Source organism: Podarcis tiliguerta, assembly GCF_965153285.1.
Source record: "Podarcis tiliguerta genome assembly, chromosome: 1".
NCBI classification, from domain to species: Eukaryota; Metazoa; Chordata; class Lepidosauria; order Squamata; family Lacertidae; genus Podarcis; species Podarcis tiliguerta.
Window position 1 is genome coordinate 118117412 of NC_139534.1, and position 24411 is coordinate 118141822.

At 42.9% G+C, this 24411-nt stretch overlaps 1 protein-coding gene across 24 annotated transcripts in view; it reads left to right on the plus strand.

Moving 5' to 3' along the window:
* The window catches only part of EVL (Enah/Vasp-like), a 150838-nt gene that overhangs the window by 69769 nt on the left and 56658 nt on the right, over positions 1-24411 (plus strand). For all 24 annotated transcript variants that reach the window (XM_083435681.1, XM_083435655.1, XM_083435656.1 and 21 more), the window contains exons 2-3: positions 10728-10896; positions 13986-14166. In XM_083435681.1, the coding sequence (XP_083291807.1) occupies positions 10728-10896; positions 13986-14166 (350 nt within the window). The remainder of the gene's footprint in view (positions 1-10727; positions 10897-13985; positions 14167-24411) is intronic.

The window sequence follows — 24411 nt, forward strand, 5'->3', positions numbered from 1 at the left end:
CACAGGCAGTTTTTGTGGAGGACTTCCATGTTTCCCCACTTTGCCTTGTGGCATTTAAAGAACTACTGACTCTTTTAAAACGCAGAGATGTTCATGCAGCTGCCATAGTACTGTAGCGACTGCCTCTGTGCTTGCTTCTCCAGCCCCATTGTTCTGCTCGGACACTGAGGTCCAGCTCCGAGGGCCTTCTGGCAGTTCCCTCACTGCGAGAAACGAAGTTACAGGGAACCAGGCAGAGGGCCTTCTCAGTAGTGGCACCCGCCCTGTGGAACGCCCTCCCACCAGATGTCAAAGAAATAAACAACTATCTGACTTTTAGAAGACATCTGAAGGCAGCCCCGTTTAGAGAAGCTTTTAATATTTGGTGAATCATTGTACAGTGATACCTCGGGTTAAGTACTTAATTCGTTCCGGAGGTCCGTTCTCAACCTGAAACTGTTCTTAACCTGAAGCACCACTTTAGCTAATGGGGCCTCCTGCTGCTGCCGCGCCGCCGGAGCACGGTTCCTGTTCTCATCCTGAAGCAAAGTTCTTAAACTGAAGCACTATTTCTGGGTTAGCAGAGTCTGTAAACTGAAGCGTATGTAACCTGAAGCATATGTAACCCGAGGTACCACTGTATTTTAATATTCTGTTGGAAGCTACCCAGAGTGGCTGGGGAAACCCAGCCAGATGGGCGGGGTATAAATATATTATTATGCAGAAGGGCTGTGTCTCTTCAGCAGAGCACATGATTTGCATGCAAAATGTCACAGGTTCGATCCCCGGCTGGTGGGGCTGGGAAAATCCCCTGTCTAAAACCCTGGAGAGCTGTTGCCAATCAGTGTAGACAATACTGAGCTATATGGACCAATGGTATAAAGCAGCTTCCTCTGTTCCTGATTCCTATTTTTGGTGCTCTGTGGTTTGTTAAATCAGTCTCTTCTGTTTTGTACGTTAGGAAATAACACGTCTTAAATATGAAGCCGGGAACAGGCTTTGACTTATTGTGAAAGTGCTCAGAGGCTGTGTGGCCAATGTGATGGCTAATATTAGCTGCAGCTACAGCAGGTTTTCTAGGATCGTCTGCTGATTAAAGAATTTATCCTGCGCCCTTTTTTACTGATTGGTCACTCATTCGTGAACCAAATAAAGTTGAATAAATGCACAGGTTACTAAAACTTCATTACAGGTGCCGTTATAAAACATTGGAGGAAATCTATGATAACATTTCAATTAATAAACCAACATTATTCCTTTTTTAGAGGGAAGGATAAGCTTTACAATCTTTTACTCATTCGTTCCTCGCTGTAAAGCCAAAATAGTCTCAGATAATAAATGAGCACACTAACTTGCATCACCACCATTTATTTATATTTGATTAAAAGGACCTTCCCTCTTCATTCTGCTTTGTTGTTTAGTCGTTTAGTCGTGTCCGACTCTTCGTGACCCCATGGACCAGAGCACGCCAGGCACTTCTGTCCTCCACTGCCTCCCGCAGTTTGATCAAACTCATGCTGGTAGCTTCAAGAACACCATCCAACCATCTCATCCTCTGTCGTCCCCTTCTCCTTGTGCCCTCCATCTTTCCCAGCATCAGGGTCTTTTCCAGGGAGTTTCATTCTGCTACATGTATTTAAAAAAAAATAAATCAGTTATACATTTCCCCCAGTAAATTATCCACCAGTAAAATAGTACATTCATCAACTTCCCTTCTCCTTCTTTCATGGCTCTTTTAATTTTCTCATTATTACTGCATATTCTATTCCAACCATCTAACCCCCCCCCCCCCCCATTTACATATTACTTCAATTTAGATTATACTGTTCCATTTACCTTAATCATGCTAGGATTTTCACTTGCTTGCAGTTATTTTCCAAGTATTCCACAAATATTTTCCATTCCTCGTTATAAACTCTGTCTTCTTGTTCTCTTATTCGGCTGGTTAGACCTGCTAACTCTGCATACTCCCATCATTTTAAGCTGCCATTCTGCCATCTTTGGGACCTCTCCGTTTTTGGGCTAACAAAATCCGAGCTACTGTAGTTGCGTACATAAATATTCTGCAACATGTTATTGATGCAGTAATAGTGCATTGGTAGTTAATTTACCGTATTTTTCGCTCTATAAGACGCACCAGACCACAAGGCGCGCCTAGTTTTTGGAGGAGAAAAACAAGAAAAAAAATATTCTGAATCTCAGAAGCCAGAACAGCAAGAGGGATCGCTGCGCAGTGAAAGCAGCAATCCGTCTTACTGTTCTGGCTTCTGGGATAGCTGCGCAGCCTGCATTCGCTCCATAAGATGCACACACATTCCCCCTTAATTTTTAGGAGGGAAAAAGTGAGTGTTATAGAGCAAAAAATATGGTATACGCACAATTGTTAGGGATTTATTATTGGGTTTATTATTATTATTTATTTATTTCATTATTTCACCGCAGTTATATCCTGCTCCATTGAAAACTTTAAGATTAAAACATTGAAGACAGTTATGCTGAGAAATTTAGTGCAACAATTTCTGGAACACCACAGATGTCCCCGTCCCTGTCTTTAGACCATTGGCCCATCTGGCCCCAGCATATATTCCACTGTAACTGACAAGAGATTCTCCAGAGTGCCAAGGAGAGATCCACCTTTCCCAGTCCTGCCACCCAAGATCTTTGTCGCTGGAGGTGCCGGCCTCTGAACCTGCAGTCAAAACAGCGCAGTACTGCTGACCTATTACCAAACGTGAGGTTATGGTCTTTGCATGATGGCTTCTACTTTGGTCCTTAATGATTTAGATAAAAAGAGGCACCACAGTCCCATCTCCGGCATCAGCTTGACTGGAAAGACTATGAGCTACAGCACTCTTCCACAGCTGCGACTCATTTATCACCAGATGTGCCAGCAGATGTATGGCCTCTGCTTAAACCAGCAGTGCTACATCTCTTCCTCCTCAGTAATGCCAGGGACTATAAAAATGTATTGCATTGCATCATTGTGCTCCAAGAGTTTCCCTGCCTGCTCCTCAACTTCATTGGGGTTCAGGAAACCCATAACGTAATGATTTATAATGACACTGCAAAAAAAAACCAGGCATCCCTGGGAGAAGGAGTCGGGCTGCTGTTTTGTTTTTTGCAGCAGTCCTATGTCTGTTGTAGCATCTTGTTCTGGCCTCTGGGTTGGAAGAGATTATTGTGCGCCAAGTGTTTCCATGTGTTCTTAGGGACTGCCTTACCCGTTCATTCCATCCCTCTCCATTAATCACACAGCACACTACAGTATCCCTATTGTTAGGTTGCCGTGTTTGGGATTGTTCCAGTGGAAAACGTTACTGCAGCCATTGTTTTTGCCCATTTTGAAGCTTTGGGAGAGAAATGTGTTCTGAGTGACTATCCCATTTCTGCGAACCAAAGCCCTTGTCAGCATTTACTAAAGAGGCTGTAGGTTTTCCTAGTGCAATTGCCTAGATCCCCACCTTGCATGTAAAAGAAACAAAAGCTGAATATTATTTTGAACAAGTCAGATCAAGGGTCTATTTGGTCCAGAATCCTCTTTCCAACAGTGGTTATTTCAGTTTGGAGGGCCACCTGGACTAAGTTGGTGCAAGTGTTCGTTCAGTGCTCGTGACAACGCTGATGATGTCATGTGCTTTGGGGGCGCTATGCCACCCAATGGGAGTATAATTACACATGAACAGGAAGGTCTGTAGAGCATCTGCTTTGCCATCAAAAGGTCTTAGGTTCAGTCCCCAGCATCTCCAGGTTGGCTAGGAGAGACACTGTCCGAACCCCTGGAGAGCCATTGCCAGTCAGTACAGAAAATATTAAGCTAATGATCTGACTATCACATTTCGTGACAGGATGCTACTACTGCTGAGTCCTTAAAGGGAGGACTTGCATGGAACTCACTAGCAGCAATGCGAGTATGAAGGAGACTTTGAAACTGGGTTGTGTGGCTTTGCATGGGACTTGACCTGCAGAGCTGAAATAGGGGAAGAAGGCACATATTGCATTTTCAGAGTACTGATCCAATCTGAAACCATTCCTACCCTGATCAAACCAAATAGGCGTCTTCGTCTCCTGGGCGGAAAGTACAGTTTTGCAAATTTGAACCCAGGAACCCAGCCGGCAGATCCTCCACGCGTGATGTGACTAGTAAGCTTGCTCCTACCTTGAGAAATGAGTTGTCATTAACAAAAAAGTTGATAAGGATAAACACGTTGACATTCATATGTGGCACATTGAAGTTTATTTTTAAAAAGGAAGCTGGCCTACCTCGAACTATAGTTGGAAAGAGAATATTGATTGCTGAGTTTCAGTTCTACTAATATGCATGCCTGTCTTTTCAGCTGAAGGGCGCAGTGTCTTCTCTTATAGACATATATTAGTTTTCAGCCTGACAAGGGGATTGTCCAGACCTCACCTTGAAACTAGTCAGGTTCAGCAGTTGTGCAAGCTAAGTGCTTCTTATTTGGTACATGAGAATGCACACTTTGTTCTTCCTGGGTATATGTAATGAATGCTATTGCCTTTTTTCCCATCGAGTGTTGCAGGTCCAGCCTGCCAAAATTGAATGGCAGGGATAAGTTTTTGAATTACACGTTCTTGATTATAGCCTTAGCAGCATTTACCAGGACGATGGTCAATTGCTCAGAAATCTTACTAATTTTATTTTTTTATTATTTTCCTGATATAACACTGCAGCAGTATGAGAATTCTTCCGCTGTTCTGAACCCATTCCAGAGGGAAGGGGATGATGGCTTCTGGTCTCAGCCTGTGGAAAATGCAGGGCTGCGTGCGTATGGCTTGTGGAAGGGATGTCTCCTGTGGGTAGCAGAGTAAATGCTGCTGATTTGCAGCAGCTGCGTTAGAAAGATAACGCTCCCCTGCCAAAAAGAGAAAAGGCACTTCTGTTGCAGCCGGGCTTTAGAAGCTCTCCCTCTGTAGCAATCCAGAGAACTCTTTTAACGTTATGCTTCCCCGATTGTGGAAGCAGCTCGGGTTATAAGCCCTTTAAAATGAGTTAGGCATTGTGCTGCTGCTGCTCCTGTCTTTAGTGAAAATATGTAACGGCCAAAAAGATCATGCCGGCACAACTTAAAAGGTTTGCTGTGCTTGAGCTGCTTCCAGTGGCTTGCACAGGGCCAACCAATCTTCTGCTCTGATTATTTACTACTGCTTCCTAGCACAAAGTGGCCTGATTGCTGTATCATCGCTTTGGTGGCATGGATAGCCAGTGAAAACCACAGAATTCCACATTGCAGTGCGTCAGTTATATGGTTGGGTTGGTTCATTCCCATGCTGGCAGCCCTAATAAAGATACAAAAGGGAACTCTAAAGCCGAATTGTGGGTTCTTCCAGACAACCTGCTTGTTTAGCATTCGTCTTAGTTTGCTTGCAAAAGGTTACGCTAAGTTTGGTCTCTGTTGAGCATTTGTTCTGGTTTGCTTGCAGGGAGGTCATACGACAATTAGCATTCGTCCTGAATTCATCCTGAATTACACATCCTCCCATTAAACATTTCCCCACCCCATACTTTTCCATTCAATTCCCTGTCACTTCCTAACCTCAAAAAGTCTGGAGGTTTTTTTGGGATAGATCTATTGCCCCAGAAAGTGACGCGGATGACACTGTGGGTTAAACCACAGAACCTAGGACTTGCCGATCAGAAGGTCGGCGGTTCGAATCCCTGCAACGGGGTGAGCTCCCATTGCTCGGTCCCTGCTCCTGCCAAGCTTGCAGTTTGAAAGCACATCAAAGTGCAAGTAGATAAATAGGTACCGCTCCGGCGAGAAGGTAAGCGGCGTTTCCGTGTGCTGCTCTGGTTTTGCCAGAAGCGGCTTAGTCATGCTGGCCACATGACCCGGAAGCTGTACACCGGCTCCCTCGGCCAATAAAGCAAGATGAGCACCGCAACCCCAGAGTCGGTCACGACTGGACCTAATGGTCAGGGGTCCCTTTACCTTTACCTTTATCTATTGCTGATAAAGCAGGGTATAGCTATTACATAAAAAGGAAACAACAACAACAATTGTATTATTTATACCCCGCCCATCTGGCTGGGTTTTCCCAGCCACTCTGGGTGGCTTACAGCACATATAAAAACATAGTAAAATGTCAAACATTTAAAACTTCCCAATATGGGGCTGCCTTCAGATGTCTTCTGAAAGTTGTGTAGTTCTTTATCTCCTTGGCATCTGATGGGAGGGCGTTCCACAGGGAGGGTGTCATTGCTGAGAAGGCCCTCTGTCTGGTTCCATGTAACTTCAATTTTTGCAAATGAAAACACATGCATATATGCTTTTTTTGTCACAATGATGAGGTTTCCTTCCAGTGACAATAATGTCAGCTCAGTACACACTTTCCACGCAGCACATTACATGTTCAATCCCGGTGATCTATAGGTTGTGCTAGGAAAAAGCTCTGCTTTTGGTTTGGTTCCAGACTGTCACCATTTTCAGGTGGAATTCAGTCACGTGCCGGAAACCACTTACAGGTTGATTTGGTGCCCTTGCGCAACAAATCTGCTCTTCCACCCGGAAGCTGTACGCTGGCTCCCTCGGCCAATAAAGCAAGATGAGCGCCACAACCCCTGAGTCGGTCACGACTGGACCTAATGGTCAGGGGTCCCTTTACCTTTACTATTGCCCCAGAGTGCTATAATTCACTTTAATTTCACAAACCTACATCTCCCATATTTTGGTCCCTCCCACAAAATACTGACAGTCTGGAAGCAACCAAAGTGTTATGGTTATAGGTACCCAGGTGCACTGGACATCCTGTACTTGAGTGGGGGCAGTTTTCAAGTGTGGAAATAGTAAACCTTAGCTTCTTCCATCAATTTTTTTTTTTTTAAATATCTCTCTGGGCTTCCCCCTAAAATTTTGGCCACATGGATGCCGTTGCTATTGAGTATAAGCAATGGGGCCCTCTGGGGATGCTCTACTCAACCACCAGAAATCTTCCTGGGCTGACCTGTGCCCACAACTGGTTGGTTCTGTAGTCTGTGTAATATAAGGCAATTATGAGCATGAAGAAACTACTCCATACAATGTCTGTGTTGTTGTTGGTTATAGTTTGCATAGTGGGAAATATTGTCATTTGTTACAAAAGCACCCCGTGTCTCAGAATGCAGGTTACACTATGGATTGTAAAGCAGTGGTGTTTCATTGGCTCTGAAATGCTAAACTAGTCCTCTGTCTATTGCTTCAACACCCTATTACTGAGACACTTCTCTCGGACTAGCTCAGCTAGGAGGAAGTGGCCGGGATTGTGGTGATGGTGGAAAACAGTGGCTGATGAAAAGTCACACCTAGGGAAGCAGCAAGAATTTGCTTCAGTTCCTATTTAAAGTCGAATCTGCTTAATTTGTAATGTGTGGATTGAATCTCTGAATTTTGCAATGCACTTCTCAAACCAAGTATAGTGTACAGAAATGCACCTGTTAGGGTAAAGTGTGCATAAAAAATGTATATATTAGTGAAAACAACATACAGAAATTTTTGCCTTGCAAAAATGTGTATGTTAGGCAAAATTGCGTACAAACACAGACACCCATAAGTGAAATCTGCCGTAAAATGCTCGTGAAGTTTCATGAGGACTAAAAAAAAAAAAAAAAAAAGCAGACTGCTGTGGAAATATGAAGAACCGAATTTAAGATTGGAAAAAGGAGAAACTACCAGGTTTGACAGATTAACCCACCCATATACACACAACCACTTGCTTACCCTTTTGGAGTCATTCCAACCACACTTTTTAAATTTTATTAAAATGCAAAATCAAGCATACAACAGAATCATAACAGAAAACAGGTATGACATATCAAAGCAGACCACTTCTTTAAAAGTGTTGACTGCATCCACTTTCTAAATCATGGGTCTGCATCCACAACATCTAGATTGGTCCTAAGTTAGGGAGTGATATGCCAACAGCATGGTTCTGGGAAGATTTTGCAAAATAAATGACTCTTTTTCACACTGAAAGGCAGCAGAATTGAAATGCTCTTTACAAAAGCTTGTTTTAGTGTTTATGAAACTGGCAAAAACACACTCATCCTGTCTGCTTTTGATGTCCTGCCCACACACTAATTTGGGTTGTGAAATTATTATTTTTAATGGAACATTAGCTGGCTTAATGAGTGCAAATGGGTTCTTATTGTTCCTTTGCATTCTACATTTAAATGCTCTATAATGGAATACTTCAAAACATAAATTATAAAGTTTGTAAAATATCACCATATCTCATGTCTCTGCTGCTTTGAATTTGCCAAAGACAGCCAATATTAGAACATTACACAGGGCCTTCATAGAACTAAGATTCCAATAGATTTCCCTCAGCATATTTAGAGGGGAGATATCAGGGAATTCCCCATATGGATCACAAACATATATATTTATATATGAATGCAATAAGGGTAGAGGACATTACATACTATCTGCTGATTTGCCCCCTGTATACAACGCCCAGAGGAAAGTTTATGCAGTGGTACCTCGGGTTAAGTACTTAATTCGTTCCGGAGGTCCGTTCTTAACCTGAAACTGTTCTTAACCTGAAGCACAACTTTAGCTAATGGGGCCTCTTGCTGCTGCCGCGCAGCCGGAGCACAATTTCTGTTCTCATCCTGAAGCAGAGTTCTTAACCCGAGGTACTATTTCTGGGTTAGCGGAGTCTGTAACCTGAAGCGTATGTAACCTGAAGCGTATGCAACCCGAGGTACCACTGTATTGCCTATTCTTAATTGCCATCCAGGTCAATCCTCACAGGAAGTGACAGTTGAACTTCTCGCGGATAAATATTTATACATTACACACCAGGTAGCCAAATTTGCAATGGCAGCCAAGAAGCTCCGTTCTATCTATGTGAATGCACTGCAATGTTAAATTTTACTGTTGTAAATTTCTTTTATGCTGTAAACTGCTACAGGTTACGTTGTATGGTTTTAGAAGTTTTCCTTTTATTCTCTGTCGTCCATTGTGTAGGCCTTTGGCTATCTACAATGAAATGGGCTGGTATTGATTTAGAACATTAGAACAAATAGCTATTATGGGACAAAATATACCGTTGTGCTAGGGTGTTACTTCTGTAGTTTACTTAGCAGTCGTAAAACTCTTCCCAGAATCTGTAAGAACCAGATTGGAGGCCCTTCTTGAAACTGGGGGATTTTCTCCAACCCAGTAGACTGACCCAGTACCAAGGACTTGAGTAGGAGATGTGATAATGGCCAGCAGTGCTTCTACATGGCAGTTCCTGCAGAGAAATTGCAAGCAGCATGGGCAAATTGAATGCCATTAGCAGAAGCCAATACAGCAGGACATTTAAAAACACACACACATTTAAATGTACTAAATTGGGAAGACGGGCCCATGTCCTAGTGGAAACACATGTTTCTGCATGCATATGACCACAGGTTCAATAACTACCGCCTCCAGTAAAATGATATTAGGTAGCATGCTGGACCCTACATCTATCTGTCTGGGGTCTTAGAAAGTCTCTGCTGGTGAGACTTTCTCTGCTGGTGAAGTAATACTGGACAAACAAGATCAAGGGCCTGAACCTTTGTAAGGCAAATCCATATGTGCATGGATATAGAATCACAAAAATAACCAAACTTATTTTCCATTGCCCAGCATCTTGTAGTTGTGAGAGTGGGCAAATCCTATTAAGTGGCCATGTACACAAAGCAGTTTTCATCATGCAATGTAAGTCAGTGTTGTAGCAGAACTGTCCAAAGATAGCTGAGCAAGTACTGGAATGGGCTACGAGCATAAAAAGCTTCTTTACATGAAGTTGGACAATTGGTCCAACTAGTCTAGTATTATCTGCATCAAGAGCTGTTCAACAATGGAATGGACTCCCTTGGGAGTTTGTGGACTCTACGTACTTCATTGTAGGTTTTAAGCAGATGTTGGATGGCCATCTGTCTTGGATGCTTTAGTTGAGATTCTTGCATTGCTGGGGGTAGGCTGAGATGGCTCTTGGGGTCCCTTCCAGCTCTACAATTCTATGATTCTATAATTCTGATAACGAAGGAGATCCTATCCTTTCAACTGTTGTTAGACTCCAGCTCCCATCCGCTCATGCCAATATACCCAAGGGTCAGGCGTGATCAGAGTTGGAGTCCAATGACATCCAGAGGGCCATAGGTTCCCCATCCCTGATTTACAGCAACTAGTTGCATACAAGGGGATGCAGGTGGCGCTGTGGTCTAAACCACTGAGCCTAGGGCTTGCTGATCAGAAGGTCGGTGGTTCGAATCCCTGCGACGGGGTGAGCTCCCGTTCTTCGGTCCATGCCCCCCTAGCAGTTCAAAAGCACATCGAAGTGCAAGTAGATAAATAGGTACCGTTCCAGCGGGAAGGTAAACAGTGTTTCCGTGCGCTGCTCTGGTTTGCCAGAAGCGGCTTAGTCATGTTGGCCACATGACCTGGAAGCTGTCTGCAGACAAATGCCAGCTCCCTCGGGCTATAGAGCGAGATGAGCGCTGCAACCCCAGAGTCGTCCGGGACTGGACTTAACTTTCAGGGGTACCTTTGACTTTACTTTCATACAAAGATTCAGACAGAAGCTTTCCCCAGCTGTACCTGCATGTGGTCTGTCACTGAACAGCAGCCCCTGTCCCCACAGCAAACAGCTGTAGCACTCTGGAATATAAAATGTTTTAATAAAATGTCAAAGTAGTATTGTTATTTCTCTATCTCTCAGACTATGATGTGTCATGCCTTCCATTTCCTTTTGTTAATGCTTTTCATTTGCTTCCTTTGCAGTGAACAGAGTATTTGCCAAGCCCGGGCGTCAGTTATGGTCTACGACGATACCAGTAAGAAATGGGTGCCAATAAAGCCCGGCCAACAAGGCTTCAGCCGAATCAACATCTACCACAACACTGCCAGTAACACATTTAGAGTAGTCGGAGTTAAACTACAAGATCAGCAAGTGAGTAACTGTGGCTTCTTGCAATTTCCTGTCTGTATGTTTTAAAATAAAAACCAATAAGCAGGGCCTGTGGTTTTGTGCTTTAAAAAAACAACCCCCAAACCGATAGGTGATAGATAGTTAGATAGATGATAGATAGATAGATAGATAGATGATTGATTGATAGATAGATAGATAGATAGATGATAGATAGATAGATAGATAGATAGATAGATGATAGATAGATAGATAGATAGATAGATATAGATAGATGATAGATAGATGATAGATAAATAGTCCCGCCTTGAAGCCTGTAAGCAGAATACATTATGTATGCTGAGCGTAGATTTACAGAAGTCTGCAAAAATCCAAATTATCTTTCCAAAGGCTGAAAAAAACCTATGAAAACAAAAAGGAAACTATTTTTTTCTGAACGAGGAAAGGATGATGCGTATTATCACAGAATACCTACTCATTGGCTAACACTGGGGTGGCAGACACATGATCCATTTATAGCACATTCCTCCTACCTCCAAATCCTCGAATACCCCTCCCAGAGCTACAATTCTCAGCACCTTTAAACTCTAGTTTCCATGATAATTGGGGGTCCGGAATGTGCTGTGTAGTATGTATGCATGCTGAAACAGCATTGGATTTTTTATTTTAAAAAATGCCCAGATGGCTACACTGTGCGCTTTCCACTTATCTCTCATCAGCTTGTGGTAAATAACACAGACTGTGTAACATTCCACTTCTCTGTCCCCTCTGAGGGTTTGGTGAGTGGCTGGAAAGAGCCCCCACCCCAAATCTTTCTATTTGTATAAGAGAGACGAAATCAGTATTTTAAAAGCCAGAGAAGTGTCTTCATCTGATTACAGCAGAATGAAGGGAGAGCTTTGGGGCTTTAAATTGAAACCGCTGAGTGTGTATTTTTAAATCTGCCGTTTCATTGGCTCCGACTACTTAAGCCCCCCCGGTTCTGATAATCTTACATGTGTGACCTCATCGAAGTTCACGAGCTTTGTATATTTGCGGTGGCTCCCAATTTTTATTGTAGACTATATGACTTGAATGGGTGGATGCAATTTGCCACGGTCAACGTTGTAATTACGGGCGAAGCGGAATAGGCGCCATTTTAATGAGGTTCTACTCAGTACATCCTGGTATTTGGAAATGAGGTTCACTACAAAGAGTGTGCCCCCCCCCCCATGCAGGGAGCCTGTTCTGCATATTTATTTGCTTGTTTCATAAAATTTATACACCGCTTGATTGTAGAAAAAAACTCAAAAGTATTTTGCGTGCTCTCTGTACGTTAGGTTCCTGAGCAATACGGAACCTAAAACATAGAACAGACTCCTCACTTCAGGCCTTCTGGAACCAATACATGGGGTGTAGCTCAGGCCCAGAATAAGCAAGGAATGGTTAAGCAAAATCTGGGGGTGCTTCACAAATGATTAAACTGACAAATAATTTTAGGGAGAGTTTTCTTTGTATTTATAATGCTTATCCTGTTAAATGTGTCTACTTATGACATTTTTTAACATGTGTGTGTATCGCTTAAATATGAGTAAAACACAGTTTTTTATTCATGTTTAACTTTTATTTATTTATTAGATTTATATACCGCCCTTCATCAAAAGATCTCAGGGCGGTTCACGAGATAAAAACACAAGATTAAAAACGCAAATAAATAGTTAAAACAAAAACAAGATAAGAGTAGCCCCCTCCCTCTCAGAAACATGTTTAAAAGGCTGAAGGATGTTAATCAGCCGGAGACCCTGTTGAAGAGGAATATTTTCTCCTGGTGCCTTAAAATGTATAATGAAGGCGGCAGCCGAACCTCCCTGGGGTGTGCATTCCCCAAATGGGGAGCCACTTCAGAAAGGGCCTCAGAAGATAGTCTGGGTCAGTTTATATGGGGAGAGGTGGTCCTCAAGGCCCCTTTAAGCAATAACAAAAAAAACCATTTACATGGGCAATAGCGTGGAGAGAGAAAACAGGCTCCCCACTTCATGGAGGGTGGCTAGGCCCGGGCAACAGGGGTGTGATGAAGGAAATGGCAGCCCCACACATCACCCCCTCCCAATTAGAATTGGATGAGGGCCTTAATGTGCGATTAGAGTGAGGGATAAAACTTAACTTTCTTGATGTCGTCTGTTGTTGTTGCTGCTGCTCTCTGATATAAAAGCATGTGAGGTATTATCATAGAATCATAGAGTTGGAAGAGACCACAAGGGCCATCGAGTCCAACCCCCTGCCAAGCAGGAGACACCATCAGAGCACTCCTGACATATGGTTGTCAAGCCTCTGCTTAAAGACCTCCAAAGAAGGAGACTCCACCACACTCCTTGGCAGCAAATTCCACTGTCGAACAGCTCTTACTGTCAGGAAGTTCTTCCTAATGTTTAGGTGGAATCTTCTTTCTTGTAGTTTGGATCCATTGCTCCGTGTCCGCTTCTCTGGAGCAGCAGAAAACAACCTTTCTCCCTCCTCTATGTGACATCCTTTTATATATTTGAACATGGCTATCATATCACCCCTTAACCTCCTCTTCTCCAGGCTAAACATGCCCAGCTCCCTTAGCCATTCCTCATAAGGCATCGTTTCCAGGCCTTTGACCATTTTAGTTGCCCTCCTCTGGACACGTTCCAGTTTGTCAGTGTCCTTCTTGAACTGTGGTGCCCAGAACTGGACACAGTACTGACATGCTTTTCTTCCCCCACTCTTTTTTGGTTGGATATAAATGCATCCAAATGCATTTATATGCATTAATACGAGGAAGGGAGTGAGGAGACAGGCCCCTCCCCTGCAACTTCTTTTACATAACACCGATGGAGGACCCCTGAGCATTAGGTCCAGTCGTGACCGACTCTGGGGTTGCGGCGCTCATCTCGCTTTATTGGCCAAGGGAGCCGGCGTACAGCTTCCGGGTCATGTGGCCAGCATGACTAAGCCGCTTTTGGCAAACCAGAGCAGCGCACGAGTTTCTGGGGGAAAAAAGCAGAAAGACACCGTTGTCCTTTCCCCTCCTGCAGCAGTCACTGATTTTCTCCCTTCCTTCCATTCTTTCTCGTCCCTTTAGTATTCATCTTCCCCACTTTATATTTCAGGTAGTGATCAATTATTCAATTGTGAAAGGGCTAAAGTACAACCAGGCGACGCCAACATTCCATCAGTGGCGCGATGCGCGGCAGGTCTATGGGCTGAACTTTGCCAGCAAGGAGGAGGCGACCACGTTCTCAAACGCCATGCTGTTTGCCCTGAATATCATGAACTCTCTGCAAGATGGAGGTAAGGAAGGCTGGCAGTCATCTGCCTCCCTTTTCCTCTTCTTTCTACCTGTCTGCCTTCTTGCCGTAACAGTGCGTTCCTGGACATCTTTTTGTTTTTTTGCTGCGTTCTTAGCGCAGGATCTATTTTCTGCTCCAAAGCAAGTAAGGGTGGAGAAGATGGGCGCCTTGGTTTTTAGAGTACATTTTAAAATGTGCATACCGCCCCATTCTGGGGCATGCTCTTGTAAGATTCTGGAAGTTTTCGGGGTGGCGCAGCTCGAATGGCTTAAAACCAGCTGTGGAAGGTGCGCACACTTCCGTTATGCAATTGTGGTGCAGTTTGCAGTGCTGGGAGTAAAGTCAGCCTCGCCATGTTGAATGGCAAAGCCAAGCGGCTGCTCTTTGCCCAAACATAAAGGGGGAGCTTCAGGCTGCCATTGAAACAATAATCAAGGAATTTACTCCTTTCACGGACAAAAGCAGGGCTGTGGGACAGTTATGGCAGCCAGCCAACCTCTTTCATGTTCTGTTTCTCTTCGGGGTTCGTATGAAATGACTTGGTTATTGCCTTTGACATGTGTGCTCCAGAGCTGTAAATCCATTGCAAAAACTTTTATTACAATGTCTGACCACCCGAGATGGAGGTCCGTTTGTGCAGCAAAAAGAAAAAAGAAAAACACTTCTGGGCAATAGAATTCTGCTGTCCCCAGTATAAGAGGCTATAACACACACACACAGTTTTGCAGGGCTGATGTGCACTTATATATGAACAGCACGGAAGACTTCACATCTTGGCTAACCACTTCAGCTGCAGCCAAAAACAGCATCTTTGGACACTTGGAGTTGAAGAGATCCTTGCTGTGAACATGATCTTTAAGCTGTTCCATTTTTCCAATAAAAACTGCACATACCTCTGGCAGCTGTTTCATCCACAGGGGGGAAATACCTCCTGTGTGGAAAACTTCAACCTGGCCTGGCAGTTTTAGTTAGTAAAACAGTACAGAGGGAAAGTATAAAATGCCCCGTCCTTCATTGCTGCAAGGATATTTGCTGCAATTCATATATTTTGTTTTAGTGCACGCAACTCCGGGAGATGCAGTAATGGTCCTTGTTACTTGAAAAGCTGAATGCAAGGTTTGGGTGACTCAGGTACTGCTGTGTGACTTCAGGTGCTGATTGTAGGGTGATTTATTTACAAAGGAGCAGCCTGATCATAATTAGTGTTGGGGAGAAATGTGGTTATACATACATAAGTTCATACCTTACTTAAGTAACGATTCCTAAAGCAATAGAAAAATGAGTAGGCTGCCATCCTTTGAAACTTGCATTTCTCTGAATTTTGCAGTGCAGTTCTATACCCAAGCTATGCGCACAAGAATGCACATTTGTATATATGTAAATGTATATATTGGTGAAAGTAGCATACAAAAGTGCATGATATTAAGGAAAGTTGCTTGCAAAAAAAATACAGATATTGGGCAAAATAACATACATAAAATTGTATATTAGGAGAAATTCACATTAGGAGAATTTTAATAAGGATTTTGAAAAAATGCAAAGTTGTGGAGAAATATGGAGAACTGAAATTCAGACTGGAAAAATAAGGAGCAGTGAGCAACTGGAATTGACATATCTAATCATAGTATTTATTGCTTAATTTATTTCGAGTTGCTTTCCAGGGTGCCTTGTTTGTCTTCTTTCTCATGACATTTCAGTAGTTAATTCTGAAAACTAAAATTGAGCTCGCTTGCTCTCTCTCTCTTTAGATACGTATCTTTGCTGGTATTCTGTGACTGTTTAACAGCATGAAAAATGCAAAACTTAGATAGTTATTTAGCCTAAAAATTTTAAGCATGCTAATTTGGAAGCCAAGCCCTAATTAAATCAGTAGGACCCAGGTTGAAGTAAACTTGTTTAGGTCTGTAGCTTTATGAACCTCATGAAAGTTTATATGTTATAGCCAAGGCTCAGGTTTCCCCAGGTCTATTTACACTTGGCTGCAAACATTGACCCGGCTGCCTCCCACAGTGGAAGAGCCTATGTACACTATGTGGCTGCTAGTAACATGACCCTGTAAGTCCCAAAGTCTTACATTCTGGACATCGACATACGCTCTAAAATGCTATGTAGACTGTATTAAAAGTTCTGCATCATGTGTTCAGGTGATTGGCTGCGGGAGGTTTGTGCCACGGGCATAAGAAGACTGGTTTCCAGTTGAATGGCAGAAGGTTAAGTCAGGTAGCTGTAGTTAAGTTCCCACGTCTCCTCCATAGGCTTCGGAGAGGATCCCATATCATATGTGCCAGCCGCTTACAGTGCAATGCTGGCACACTGCCCATTCTGTCCTTGCAAGAACCCTATGAGATGGTAGATTTGAGAGGGATCGGCTGGTCCAAGCAGTGCCATATCTTACCATAGCTGTTCTTGGTGCACATCATAGATATTGTGTGCCTCCTATTGCCGTTGGTGTATCAACTATGAGCAGTCAAATTAAAAATGAGGTTTGAAGGACAGTCTCGTTTTTTTTTAATGGGTAATCACAATATGCATAAACTCTTTAAATGTTCCTCTTCAAGCAGGCCTTTGCCTGATTGACATCCCATGCCCTTTTAAATGTGTTTTGGGAGGGGGAATTATTGGTTTGTTGTTCTTACTTTGTTATTCATTTTGTGGTTTTTATATTGTAATTTTGTGTTGTGAACCATCCTGAGATCTACAGATGAAGGGTGGTATACAAATTTAATCAATCAATCAAAATAACAATGTTGTAGAAATAGGGAGGGATCCCCCTAAACACTAGGAACGAATAAATACTAGGATTTTGATTGGGATATGGATTAAAAAAACTAACTGCAGAGCTGTGCCAGACAGGGAATTCCTGGGCCGCCTTATGCAAACCAGCCTGGCTGGCTGAGGGAATGCATTGACCCTGGACTTAATGAAGCACAGTGGACCAACACCACCTGATGACATGGCTCCCCAAATCAACACAGACTGTGGAAACTTCACATTGGACCTCAAGTATCTGGCATTGTGTGCCTCCCCATTCTTCCTCCAGACTCGGGGTCCTTGGTTTCCAAATGAGATGCAAAAGCTGCTCTCATCAGAAAAGAGATTTGGGGAGCCATCAGCTGGTGTTGGTCCACTGTGCTTCATTAAGTCCAGGGTCAATGTAGCTGTCTACCAGGAGATTTTGAAGCATTTCATGCTTCCTTCCACAGACGAGCTTTATGGGGATGCTGATTTCATTTTCCAGTAGGACTTTGGCACCTGCCCCCACTGCCAAAAGTACCAAAACCTGGTTCAATGGACATGGGATTACTGTGCTTGATTGGCCAGCAAACCCGCCTGACCTGAACCCCATAGAGAATGTATGGGGCATTGCCAAGAGAAAGATAAGAGACATGAGACCAAGCAATGCAGAAGAGCTGAAGGCTGCTATTGAAGCTTCCTGGTCTTCCATGACACCTCAGCGGTGCCACAGGCTGATAGCATCCATGCCACGCCGCATTGAGGCAGTAATTGATGCAAAAGGGGCCCAAACCAAGTACTGAGTACATATGCATGCTTCTACTTCTCAGAGGTCCAATATTGCTCTATTTGCAGTCCTCGTTTTGCTGATTTCATTTAATATTCTAATTTTCTGAGATTGTTAATTTGGGGTTTTCATCAGCTGTACGCCATAAACATCACAATTATAACAAATAAAGGCTTGATATATCTCACTTTGCATGTCACGAGTCTATCTCATGTATTAGTTTCACCTTTTAAGTTGAATTACTGAAATAAATGAACTTTTCCACAATATTCTAATTTTTTGAGTTTCACCTGTATTAGTCTCTTGCTACGTAAGGAGTCTCTATGTGACGTGATTTTTACAAGATAGAGATAGATAATTTCACTTATAAAAAAGAAACTCTACCACGGCTATTGCTTTCAAAATAATTATTGTCTTTTGAAAGGAGGAAGGCGCTTAACAGCTCTTTGTTCGCAAACCAGAGTGTATTTTCAGAGCGTCGTAAGCCTCTTTGTGAGGGCAGCGTGGCCTGAAAGGCAGGTTTAAGAATCTTTTTAATAAATAAACAAACTGCAGGCAAGTTATAATTTAGGAACAGACAGTTTGCCCCCTAAAATTCTCTACAAGGAAAGTTTCCAGAAGCATAGCCGTGCTGAGTCTGTTACAACAAAACCCAAAAAGGATCTAGTTGCATGTTTAAAAGGTTTATTCTGGCATCTTGCTTTTGTAGACAGTCCTCAACTGGCAGATGTAACAGCACAGAAACAAGCATGTCCACACAAACAGACACGTATTTATATGAGAGAAAAGCCGTCTCAGAACCTCTTGCCTGTATCCCATCATTACTGAATTTGAAGCCTAGGAACTCTAGTTTCTTAAGGGTGCTGGGAATTCTGGTTCTGTGATGGGTAATTCTGGTTCGTGATTTTGAGGTGAGGGTGGAGAAATTTGCTCAAAATGTGCTTAAAATGTATGGTCTGTGTGCACAGTCAAAGATAAGACAAAGTTTTCACTTTGTTAATTTGAATGTGAACTCCAGATAGGAGTTTCATTACGGGTCCTTATTGTGATTCTCAAAACCAGTTCCTTTGAGTTAAATACAAAGTTCTTTCACAAATGCATAGACATACATCTCTCCCCCCCCACCCCAATTTTCCTAGAAAAGAGGGGTGAGTGCTGTCTAAAAGAAATGGAAAGACAACCTACAAAGTAAGCCGTAACGTTGGCAGTTCAACAGAACACTGGAGAAAAAGTAAACATATCAAATTGGTGTCTTGAGTTTTTTGGAATATTCTTGGGTGTCCTATTTTTAACATGGGTTTGTTTCATAAAACTGGCTTGTCCACCCATAATCTTTAGGCATTTACGAGGCCTACAGTAGTTCAGTCAAGTCTTTGGCATCATCACTCTGCCTGCTTACTTAACTCAAACACCCACTTGTATGACCTAAATTAATCAGTTGGGTGGACTGGGGTAGCGGGAGGAATTCTTAGCACTCGGCGTGCTTTCAATAGAGCCTGTTTGTTTTAACTGCAGAGGAACTTTTTGGAAACGGCGTGTGCTTAGGGTGACACGCCAGCCTTAAATTTAGAATGCTAAAAGAGGGCAGCGCTGCACAGTTTTTTCAGTGACTGAAAACGTCTCTGTCAGTTTTTAGCTTTTTTAAATTACAGGCATCATAGGCTTACAATTTCTCCAAATAAATAGCCACGCAATGGGAATGCCTTAAATTAGTTTGTTGTGCCGTGGATATGCTATCTTTTTATTTTCCACCTCAGAACAAAGTCTGTGTTTTGTTAGCTCATGTCCAACATGAAACGATTTCGGCTGTTAAAATAAAGCTCGCCGTAAGTCAAAGCAACATAATCATTTTCCCCTGCTTGTGGGCTGCCCATTGCGACGTCTGGTTTGCCACTGTGAGAACAGGATGCTTGAGTAGATAATCCAGCTGGAATGATCCAGCAGAGCTCTTCTGATGTTCCTATCTAAGGGTCTTCTTGCTAGACAATTTTACTGGGTTTTCTTGCTGGCCTGTACTGAGGGCAGGGGGAGAGGCTGTAATAAAGCCCAGGCCTTGCTTTTCTTGCCCACAGAACAGAGTGTAATGTTATGGCATTCAACCTGGAGGTCACAAAAATCCTAAGGAAAAGGCCCTGGTTTTTTTCCTTGTCACTATGTTGTGGGTGAAGGGGATTAAGACACATACCATGAATTTTAAAGGTAAAGGGACCCCTGACCATTAGGTCCAGTCGCAGACGACTCTGGAGTTGTGACGCTCATCTCGCTCTACTGGCTGAGGGAGCCGGCGTACAGCTTACAGGTTGTGTGGCCAGCATGACTAAGCCACTTCTGGCGAACCAGAGCAGCGCACAGAAACGCCGTTTACCTTCGCGCCGGAGCAGTACCTATTAATCTATTTGCACTTTGGCGTGCTTTTGAACTGCTAGGTTGGCAGGAGCAGGGACCGAGCAACGGGCGCTCACCCCAGTGCGGGGATTCGAACTGCCGTCCTTCTGATCGGCAAGTCCTAGGCTCTGTGGTTTAACCCACAGCGCCACCCGCGTCCCTACCATGAATTTAGGTTTGCACAATTAATGCAGATTGAAGTGGATTAGTGCTGCAAATCCACTTTAAAAAATAAATTAAACAGACTTTTTGCAGTTAGGAAAGTGACAATGAAATCCTTTTTTAAAAACTGCAGGTTGAAAGAATGATTACTTGGGTGGTGAGTAAACACCCCATGAGTAAATCAGAAATGATTGTTCAGTACAGACCAGATATAGTTTAAACCCTCTGTAAGCTTTGCAAAAGCAAATTAGGGTGAATGCTGAAGAAGCATATTAAGTGGACAAACCCAATATAAAGGAATGTTTTATTTAGAGTTGAAAGTGGTCAAAACTCCAAGTAGTCTCTCAATTTTTATTTGAGCTACAGTGATCTCTCTCTGTCTGTCTGTATCAATCTGCAGCATTGTCCTAAATAGAACATCTTTTTGATGTGAATCTAGAAGCCCCAAGAACGATTTCCACCCCCATGATATCACCGTTTCCTTTTTTTTGCAATAACCATTCATTGAGAGGCATATGGAAATGTTACAATGCAGAGTGCAATCTAGAGTATTAGGCCGGCGTCAGGAGTTTGAATTAAGAATATAAGAGCCCTGCTCTATCACAATTTCTACAATTACAACAGCAATCAAAGTGAATTCCCTTAAATGGCACTAATACCCCAATAACTGTACGAAAGTAGAGGGGATTTTTTTTTTTTTTTTTGGCTCTGCCTTCCTTATTTTTAATTGCAGACTTTCCCCTTAATTTCTTAGAATTCAGAAGAGATCTGGGTGGAATTGACTAGACCAGAGTATCTTTCGGTCTAGTTAATTTCAGCCATAACACAAGCTGTGCTTATCAGTCGTGCTGGTTCCACTTTTGAAGGTCTTACTTTGGCTTTTCCTTGAAGTGCTAAGGCAGTCTGCAAAAGAAGACGTTGTGGTGAAAAACAGGAAATAAACGTACGCACCACAGGCAAAGCCAGCTGTGCAACATTGCCTCCAAGTGTCTGAAACGCTTTAATATTTGCACAGTATTTAGTGGTAGTTTGGATGCAATTAAGACAGGATGAAAGAGTAGTATTTCACGAAAAGATCAAAACACTTATTAGCTGATGTCAGGAGCCAAATGATCACAAGCCAAGAAATTAGGGACATCAGAGGTTTTGTTTTTAAGCAAATGATTAATTCTGGCTTACTTTATTTATGATAGTTCTCTTTTTGGCAGTATTTACAAGTAGGCACCATAACCAGTAATACTAGAGAATCATGGCAGAAAATGAATTTATATATAAAAAAAGAGGGTAACATGGAGGGGTGCAGCACAAAAGGAAAGAGAAATAAGGAAACCGAGAAACACAGACTCACACAAAACCCAAGAGATACATGCAACAAAATGTTGCAGAATGGTAAAATATCAGGTTCCGCGTTCATCTTGCTGTGCTGAAATGTTTCTTGAATTTGAGTGGACAGATTCTCTTCCAGTTGTCTTTAGGGGTATGCGGCAGGGAATATTTACTTATTTTTATTTCATAAAATTTATTATACCTGTTGATTGTAAGGAACCTTTAAAGCAGTTTACAAAAAGACAACAACAACAATAATAATTAATAATAAATGATGATGATGATGATGATGATGTTGGTAAAAACAATTAAAAGCAACTATTAAAATATTCAAAAAAAGATAAAAATTGATAAACTGAAAACCAAATACAAGTCCACATTCTACATATCTGGGCAAGCGAGTCTAAACAAAAATGTTTTTAGCAGGTGCCAAAAAGAGTACAATGAAGAAGGTCCCTACTTGGTATCAATAGGCGGGGAGTTCCAAAGTTTAGGTACTGGCACACTAAAAATATTACAAAACAGAATGGGTATTATGGGACACCTGTAACGGATCCACAGATCAAATGGGGTTACGGTGATCACAACACATAATCTAGAACAGGGGTCAGCAAACCTTGGGCTGGTGTCTACAGTGCCGATCGCACAGTGGGCCGGAGGGCGGGGGAGCGCATGCCCAAACACGTGTGCACATGCTATTTCCAGCGCACTTCCAGGTCGGAGGAGCACCAGAAATAACGCTTGCGCATGAACACAAGCTATTTCCGGTGCTCCTCCGACCCAGAAGTGAGCAGCCGCACAGCACAGCTGTAAGAGCAGGTGGCGGCAGCAGGTGCCGGGGGGTCACCATGGGCCGGATAAACGAGTCCCTCGGGCCTTATCCGGCCCACGGGCCTTAGTTTGGGGACCCCTGATCTAGAATGTCCACTTTTCCTGTTTAGAAATGCAAAAGGAAAATAATTGTCACTTTGAAGCACATTTTTCTAAAAATGTAATCACTTTTAGGGAAGCTTCTTGAGGTTTTCTCCACACTGACAAAAACATTCTTCAGAAACCAAGGTTTTGTCTGTTTTTCTAAGAGAGAGGGAGAGAATTAAAAGGGCTTGAGTAAAGCCAGTGAAGAGAATAGATTAGTGTTGCCTTGGGATTGTCAGCATTGTGTGGGGGGATTTGATTGTATGCTGGAAATTTAGGTTTGTGGATTAAATAACTCTGGCACAACAAATCTTTAAAAAATTGACTCTTCATGTTGGGAAATTGACGGGGGAATGCACTAAAAGTGTAGGACAAGCGATTGATGGGAAGACTGCTACTGACCCAAATTTTTAAGACTTTGCATTAGTTAGGAGACTTTAAAGAACTCCACACAAACAAATCAGAATGAATGTTCCTTGTTGTATAATGTCCCCACAAATAGCTCAGCTGGTAGAGCACAAGGCACTTAATTTCAAGGTTCTGGGTTCGAACCCCACGTCGGGCAAAAGTTCCCTGCATTTCAAGGGGTTGGACTGGATGACCCCTGTGTTGCTTCCAACTCTATGATTCTCTGAAATTAGAATGAAGAACAGGCATTGTATAACTTCCATGCATATTAAGATTGTCAGCTCAGACATTCTCCTCAGAGGGCTGTGTAAGACCGACGGTTTCAAATGTCACTGAGAGGTCAAGGAGAACAAACAGGGACACACACACACACACACACCTGTCCCAACATTGGTCATAATACAGGGCGACCAAGGCAACCTTACTCCCCACACCAGGCCTGAAATGGATCTAGAAAATCAGTCTCATCCAAGAGTGTTTGGAGTTGCACCTTAATATAATTCCATGTGTGACTCTCCATCACACCTTGCAACAGAAAGCTTGAAAGCTCCTTCTTTATAGTCAACTTTAGCCACTTACACACGGCCCAAAAGGGGGATATGTTCCTTCTCCCTCGCCAAAAGAGTTTGCATAGAATTAGCATATGCTGATTTAATTATTGTTGTTGTTTAGTCGATTAGTCGTGTCCGACTCTTCATGACCCCATGGACCAGAGCATGCCAGGCACTCCAATCTTCCACTGCCTCCCAGAGTTTCGTCAAATTGAAGTTGGTTGCTTCTATAACACTGTCCAACCATCTCGTCCTCTGTCATCCCCTTTTCCTTGTGCCCTCAATCTTACCCAACATCAGAGGTTTTTTCTAGAGAATCTTCTCTTCTCATGAGGTGGCCAAAGTATTGAAGCCTCAGCTTCAGAATCTGTCCTTCCAGTGAGCACTCAGGGCTGATTTCCTTAAGAATAGATAGGTCTGATCTTCTTGCACTCCATGGGACTCTCAAGTGTCTCCTCTGTGAATTTAGAAATAAATACTGTAATTTAAATAGAAACATGGCACATCTTGCAATAACTGGGAAGACAGGTGTGCCTACTCAGCCTGTACTCCAGGTGTAAACTGTTGATGGGCAACTTCAAGGTCCAATTGCTCGCCCTTAGAGTTCCTGATCCCTGGACAGGACAGCCCTTCAAATAGAGGAGTGTCCTCTGCAAAGCAGGGCAACATGGCCACCCTAAATTCAGTAGTCTTTCTCTCTTACTTTAGTAGCATATTCAGAAGGGGTGGCAGAATCGTCTTTTGGGTTCTAGTTCCTGAAATGCATTTGGAAGAGTTGCTCTTTCAAAGCATGTAGCACATTCGGGAATGAATGAATAGCAGGCCTCCCTGGCTGTTATCTGCAGTTTAATCTGATCTGCTGAGTTTCTGAGTTACATCTTTGGCTCAGCCTGTGGGAAGCTCGCTTGTGCATTCATCAGATGTGTAATTTCCTTCGGCCTAAGAGGGATTGTTCTCACTAATAGGCTTGATTTTCAAA